This window comes from Globicephala melas, chromosome 4 (assembly GCF_963455315.2).
Source record: "Globicephala melas chromosome 4, mGloMel1.2, whole genome shotgun sequence".
NCBI lineage: Eukaryota > Metazoa > Chordata > Mammalia > Artiodactyla > Delphinidae > Globicephala > Globicephala melas.
The window spans coordinates 103,801,773-103,809,350 of record NC_083317.1 but is presented as its reverse complement, the minus strand read 5'-3'; the positions used below and the strand labels follow the sequence as shown (position 1 = coordinate 103,809,350).

At 37.4% G+C, this 7,578-nt stretch overlaps 1 protein-coding gene across 1 annotated transcript; it reads left to right on the top strand.

Annotated features, from left to right (window-relative positions):
• The first annotated feature begins 1,078 nt into the window (after positions 1-1,078).
• On the top strand, positions 1,079-1,657 carry ARL14 (ARF like GTPase 14). The gene has a single exon (XM_060297611.1). It carries the CDS (start codon positions 1,079-1,081, stop codon positions 1,655-1,657), a length of 579 nt encoding a protein of 192 aa, XP_060153594.1.
• The last annotated feature ends 5,921 nt before the right edge of the window (positions 1,658-7,578 follow it).

Sequence of the window (7,578 nt, the reverse complement as noted above, 5' to 3'; positions counted from 1 at the left end):
TGGCCCAGGGTGTAACATCTCACTCTAAATTGTCACCCAGCAGAGGTGTCTGTGTGTGTGTGTGTGTTTTCTGTTCCTTATTCAGACTTTCAGTTAACCCTGTTTTTAGTTGCTCATTTTGCCTCTTCCCTCTGTATCCTGTGTATCAGTACTCCAAGCCTCAGCTTTATCCTGCTGCATTAGTTACCATTCATCTTCTATCTATATTCCACGTTCCAGAATTTTGTTGAAATCTCTCACCCTCTGATGGACTCTCCTGCTCTAGATATGAGTTTATATGTTCTTTTTATTCCTTTACCATCATTTTGGTGGAGTCTTGAGGAGAGGAGATAAATATATTCATTCGCCACCTTTAATCAGACTGCTTACTTTTAAAAGTGTTTGTGTTACAAACTTCCCCCTCCTGTAAATTTGGTCTTGTGAATAGTGTAAACTTTCTATCTAGAAGATTAAAGAAGTGATTCTCTATATGATTATGGAAGTAAGGTTCAGATAACTTTGGATGGTTTAAAGTTTCCTACTGAGTAATCTGGAAAGTACTAAAGATACTGCTCAGGGCAGTGTGAGGTTAAACTCTCTCTTCATGGCTTCAGAAGTCTGGTTACTTATTTACAACTGGGATAAGATAAATAGTCAAATAACTAGAGAATTTCTACAAACCACTTGTAAAGTTAAGTTTTTATCCCGCTACCAAACCATGTTCCCCTGCATATCCAAACCTTTGATTACCCTAGACTTCCAACATCTGGAAGAGAACAAGCTGCAGTGTCACACAGGCAGGCCCCTCCTAAGTCCTACTCACTCACAAAGAATTTCCCCTTTGAGCTTCTATGACACTGGCTGGTTACTCACATCACAGATACCTCAGGATTGGTTGGGACTGCAAATGAAACACTGTTTGCCCATAATCAAGTTGATAATCTACAACATAAATGCACGCAAGTTCCTATTCTTAGACTATAACATGAAGCATTTGCTCTCTTCTTTCCTCTTAACATTTTCATGCAAGACCTGGAGAGGAAACACTGGCTCCAGCGAAAAGAAAAGGTCTTCAAAGAAAAAAAAAAAAAAGCCTAAAATGGGTCTATTGAATTCTAAAAACCCCAAAGCCAAGCAAGCCCGAATTCTTCTTCTGGGACTTGACGCTGCTGGGAAGTCTACTCTCCTTTACAAATTAAAGCTTGCTAAGGATATTGTGACCAGCCCAACAGTTGGTTTCAACGTGGAGATGATTGAGTTGGAAAAGGGTGTTCCACTTACGGTCTGGGATGTTGGAGGACAGGAAAAAATGAGAACTGTGTGGGGCCTCTACTGTGAGAACACCGATGGCTTGGTATATGTTGTAGACAGTACAGATACACAGCGACTGGAAGACTCCAGGCGAGAATTTGAGCAGATTTTGAAGAATGAGCACATTAAAAATGTGCCTGTTATCCTGTTAGCCAACAAACAAGACGTGCCTGGTGCTCTGAGTGCCAAGGACATCACCAGAATGTTCAAAGTGAAGCAACTCTGCAGTGACCGGAACTGGTACGTGCAGCCCTGCTGTGCTGTCACCGGGGACGGGCTGATGGAGGGGTTCCGGAAGTTAACTGGATTTGTGAAAAGCCACATGAAATCAAGAGGAGACATATTAGCATTCTTCAAGCAAAACTGAGGTCCAAGTGGGGAAAGAGATGCTGATGAAGTTGAAAGGGTAATTTTTTCTCCAGGCCAAGTGAGAAAAGCAAGTTGCTGAGTTGGTAAACTTTTCCTGAAATGTTATTTCACCTAAATTCCATTAAACAACTCAGAATAATATCTAGAAAATATTATCTGGGGCCAGGCACTTTAGCAAACTATGTAGTAATGATAATTGAGAATGAAAATTTTACAATTTCGTGCATGTTGGATGATTCAGAATAATCATATTTGAGACCAAATAAATTCTTGCCTTATTATTTTTATATTACTGGAAAAAGTTTAAGTAATAGAGTCAGAATTCTTCTGCTAATAGAGTCAGAATTCTTTCAGACTGTTTCCAGCTGTTACAGGTATTGAATTTCCACCATGCTCCTGTGTAATAGCTGGGTGGTGTAAAAAATCGAACTTTAAATTATGAAGAGGAAAATGTTTGATGTTAATATTTTGTAAATCCCTATCACCTAAATAAAGGGTTTTTGTTTTTGTTTTTTTCTGCATTCCTGCTAGCTTTTTGAAATCTATTGCTAGGAACTTCTTACAATGAGTCAAATAATGAACTCTAGGCTGTTAATTGCCCAGAGGCTGTGTTCTCCTATAGGGAGAAGTTTGTATCTTAAAGCTCTGGGGTCAGGGTAGCAGCTTAGACTTTAGGGCAAGGTCTGGGCTTATCGCTCAGCTGGATGCTGCAATCCCAAGACCGGCTTCAGTAAAATTCAATGTAACAGTTATTACTTGGGAACATACGTACAGCTCACTGTACTGATCAAACAGGAACCAGAGCCAGACTTTGCTCTCAGACACCTAGCAATTCACAGGGGAAACAACACAAAGCCAGTAGCTAGAACAGGGGAATAAGTACCAAGTGCTATAACAGGAGAAACTCTTTCTGACCTGGAGAAATAAGAAGTGCTTCGTGCAGGAGTGGTGTTAAGAGAGTCCCCAACTCCTGGGGACCCCACTGAAGATGCAGGTTAGTCAGTGGAAGTTCCCATCACCAGGAGACTCTCCAGAGACACTGTGGGGTGAGGCAAGGAGGGGAGAAGGAACTGGAGATTGAATTGCAATTCCCCTGAGAGGCTCAGAACACCCAGGGAGGCCCTGGTACTAACAGAAGACACTCTTTCCTCCTAGCCCACGTCCAATAAGGCTCATCTGGGCTAGAAGCAGGCCCCAAAACCCCACTACACACCCTGGGACTCCAAATATTAAGGTCACAGAGAAAAATAAAGGTATAGTAAAGCAAGGTTGCCAGCCCCTGGATTCTTCCGTGGTTTTCTTCTCTCACCTTAGCCATGATTTGTTGTTCAGCAACAAATCCTTCTGTGCTACATGGTAGGGATTCAATAATCCCTATAATAATAATAATAATAATTAATAATAATAATAATAATAAAGTAGGCATATAGTTAATTATGGTTACCATTGGTTGAATACCGTGTGTGCCAGGAATTCTTTTAAACGCTTTCATACATCTTTTCATTTAATGTTCACAACTTCCCTGAGAGAAATAGCTTTAATTATCTCAATTTTATAGATGAGAGTACTGAGACTAAACAAAGTTAAACAACAGTAACAACCGCAGAAAACTATTTGGTATTTTAAGTGAGGAGTAGCAGAGCTAAGATTCAAACTCAGGTGTCTGACTTCAAGGCCTGTGCTGTTAATTGCCATGATATTGTTTTATAAATAAGGTATGGCCTCTGTCTTCAATGAGCGCAATTAAGAATAAATTCAAGCTAAATGTTACTCAGCCATAAAAAAGAATAAAATAATGCCATTTGCAGCAACGTGGATGGACCTGGAGGTGATCATACTAAGTGAAGTAAGTCAGACAGAGTCAAATATCATATGATATCACTTATATGTGGAATCTAAAAGAAAAAAAATGATACAAGTGAACTTATACACAAAACAGAAATAGACCCACAGACATAGAAAACACACGGTTACCAAAAGGGAAAGGGGGCAGGGGAGGGATAAATTAGGAGTTTGGGATTAACATACATACACTATTATATATAAAACAGATAACCAACAGGGACCTACTGTATAGCACAGGGAACTATACTCAATATTTTGTAATAACCTAAAAGGGAAAAGAATCTAAAACCAAGAAGATATGGGGTGGTGGTGGTGAGATGAATTGGGAGATTGGGATTGACATATATACACTAATATGAATAAAATAGATATTAATAAGAACCTGCTGTATTAAAAAAAGTCAAAAAAACAAAAAAAATATATGTATGTATAACTGAATCACTTTGCTGTACACCTGAAACTAACACAACATTGTAAAACAGCTATACTTCAATAAAAATAAATTTAAAAAAATTAAAAAAAAATAAATCCAGGCTAAATTAAAAATAGAACTACCATATGGTCCTGCAATCCCACTTCTAGGTGTAGCTCCAAAGGAAATGAAATCACTACCTTGAAGAGATATCTGCACTCCCATGTTCATTACAACATTATTTACAATAGCCAAGACATGGAAACAACATAAGTGTCCACTGATGAATGAATGGATAGAGAAAATGTGGTATATATACACAGTGGAATATTATTCAGCCACGAAAAGAAAGAAATCCTGACATCTGTGATAACATGGATGAACCTGGAGTTTGGCATTATGCTAAGTGAAACAAGTCAGACAGAGAAAGACAAGTACTGTATGATCTTACTTATATGTGGAATCTAAAAAAGCCAAACTCATAGAAACAGAAAGTAGATTGGTGGTTGCCAAGGGGGTGGTGGTAGTGGTGGTGTGATGGGGGAGGTTGGTAATAGGGTACAAACTTTCAATTATACGATGAATAAGTTCTGAGAATCTAATGTACATCATGGTGACTATAGTTAATAATATTGTATTATATACTTGAAATTTGCCAAGAGAGTAAACCTTAAACGTTCTATCACCACCAAAAAAAAAACCAGTAACTATGTGAGGTGACGGAGAATGTGTTAATTAACTTGATTGTGGGAACACTTTCACAGTGTATATTATCAAATCATCACGCTGTGTACTTTAATATATTATTATATACATAATAGAAAATATATTACAATTTTATTTGTTAATTATAGTTCAATAAAGCTGGGGGGAAAAGAATAAATTTAGGCCAATATATACTGCTTTTATAGTAAGAAATTTCTTTGAAAAACAAGCTAGGCAGAATGAATTAAGTGCAGTAACAGATATAAGAAACATGCTGAAAGACTGTGGCAAAAAGAGTTTCTGATTTCAGGAAGATCTCAGGGGAGTGGCAATGTTAAATGCTTCATAGTAGAGTTTTTCCTAAATTTCACGAGATTATTAAAACTGCAAATGTGCATCTTTTTAAAAAAATGCTTCGTCCCTTAACATTTTCCCTATTTGATTTTAAAAAAACCTTCCTAGGACCTTGAAGGCATTACATTAAGTGAAGTAAATCAGACAGAGAAAAGATAAATACTGTATGATCTCATATGTGAAACCTAGAAAAGCAAAAAACAAAAACTAAATGCATAAAAAAGAGATCAGACTTGTGGTTACCAAAGGCAGAGAATGAGGGGAGGGGGATTTGCGGTAAGGTAGTCAAGAGGTACAAATGTTAAGAGGGTCCTAAAAGTTTGTATCACAGAATGTTTCTTTTTCCTTTTCTTCTTCCTTTTCTGTCTATTGTACCTATATGAGATGATGTTAGCTGAGCCATCGTGGTAATCATTTCACACAATATATGTAAATCAAGCTATCATGCTGTGTGCTTAAATTTACACAGTGTTGTATGCCAATTATTTCTCAGTAAAACTGGGGGGGGAGTAAAAAACAACCTTCTTAATAATCTTAAAATTAGGGGTCACTAGCTTATGTCTATAGAAAATGTCAGAATAGAAAATGTATCCTGGTGTTCCTGACTATTTCGGTAGTCTGAATTAAGTCAAGCCCTTTGTGGCCCAGTCTTAGCATAATGTAAAATTCAGAGAAAACAGTCCCGAAAAATAATGAAAAGCAATTAAAATCTTTACTTCAGAAAACTGGGTGTGTGTGGTGTGTGTGGTGAGCAGATACGTCCTTAATGTAGAGCAAAACTTGTAAAGTAGCTTTTTCCGATCTGTCATTTCAACGTCTCTCCCCATAAGCAGCTGTTCCTTAAAATCTCTGCTAATATTCTCCAAGAAACTTAAATACTCTCACGCTTTATCCCATTTCTTCCCTGGGATCTAATCTATCTTTCCTCAGTCATTTGCTTTCTTTTCAATGTAAATTTTACCAATCTTTCCTTTCTTAGGCATTTCCTTTCTGCTCTCCCAACATGCTTCTCTACACACTCCAACACACACACACACACACACACACAGAGTACACTCTTCATTCTGCTCTATCTAATTAAGGCCAGACTTAAAGGAAGGGAAAAAGGTTACATGGACAACACCAAAATATTCCTTAGCAGGTGAGAGGAAAGAAGCTGTGAATATGCATGCCTTGATATTTATTACTGTCATACATTTTATTCTCTGTTATCTATGCGTAGCACGACAAAACATTTATCAATGTAGTATGCTGCCATGGATCTGTAGCAACCAAAATCACACTTCTGAAATGTTCCTTGGTTAGAGACTGAAAGGTAAATATCAGTTAAATATTTCTATCTGATTTTCTAAGTATTCCCAGGTGAAAAAAAATGCCTGCAGGGCCTAAGAATAAAGAATGGCAAATAAACAAAGTGGCGGCAGTGACTGATACATGTTAAAATTAATTTTTCATTTTAAAAAGCTGAACATTGTTATGTTCTGATGATGAACAAATTGGGTTCTGCCAAACCAAGGAAGACTGGGAATTTCAGATGGAGTGTCCTGAAGTGCTTGTCCCTCGTAGGTGGCACCAAGGGACAATCTGCAGAGGCATCAGTGTGTTGAGTATGTGGAGGAACAACCCAGGAAATATCATCTATCAGGCTTCTGTAAGCTCTGCTTACAGGCGGGCCTGCTCTTGTTTGCAGGAGCTCTGTCTCCACAGAGAGAGACAGACAGACAAGAGACTGAGAAGCAGAAAGACAGAAGCCAGAGAGACCTCTCCTTTGGCAGGACTAAATAGTACTTTAACGTATTATGGGATATAATGTCCACCAGATTTTTAGCATAGTGTTAACTATCAGTAGATTAGATTAGCACATTTTACCTTGAAAATACCACACAAATATAAAAGTTGGTTATTGGATGATAATCATATGGGTAGTATTTTCACAAACATTATCTCATTTTGTTCTCATGAAATCTTATGGGGAAGCATAACAAATATTATCAACACGATTTTAAAGAAATGGGGAACTGATTAAGCACTTACTGAACCTAGTCCTCCAATTTCCAAGATCGTTTTTAAAAACCTCATGTATTATCATACAATGAATTTAACAATTTAAATTTAACAGTTTTTACCATTAAATTTCTCTGATCTATTGCATTTGGTCATCACTTTCAATTTAGTGTATTTCCCCTGTCTTTTCCTATTTTTCCATGACCTAGAAATTTTTGAAGAGTCCAGTCCAGATAGTTTAAAGACTGTCCCACAGTCTGGATTTGTCTGATTGTTTCTTCATGATTAAATTCAAGTTAAACATTTTTGGCAAGAATATTCCTTAGGTGTTGTTACAGTTCCCACTAAATCCATTAGGAGGCACATAGGGTCACACTGTCCCATTATTGATGACGCTCCATTTGATCACTTCCTTTATGATAATGCCCACTAGATTTCCCCATGGTAAAAGTATAACTTTCCCCTCCGTTCTAAATAAGTAATTTGATATGGTAAGTATGATATTTTGAGACCATATGAACATTCTGTTCCCCCAAAGCCTTTCTCTTAATGGTTTTATCATACATTGATGATCCTTTCCTGAGTCAGTTATTACACTG

Excerpts from the sequence above, each read along its gene's own strand:
- ARL14 (XM_060297611.1), top strand. The coding sequence starts at position 1,079 with ATGGGTCTATTGAATTCTAAAAACCCCAAAGCCAAGCAAGCCCGAATT.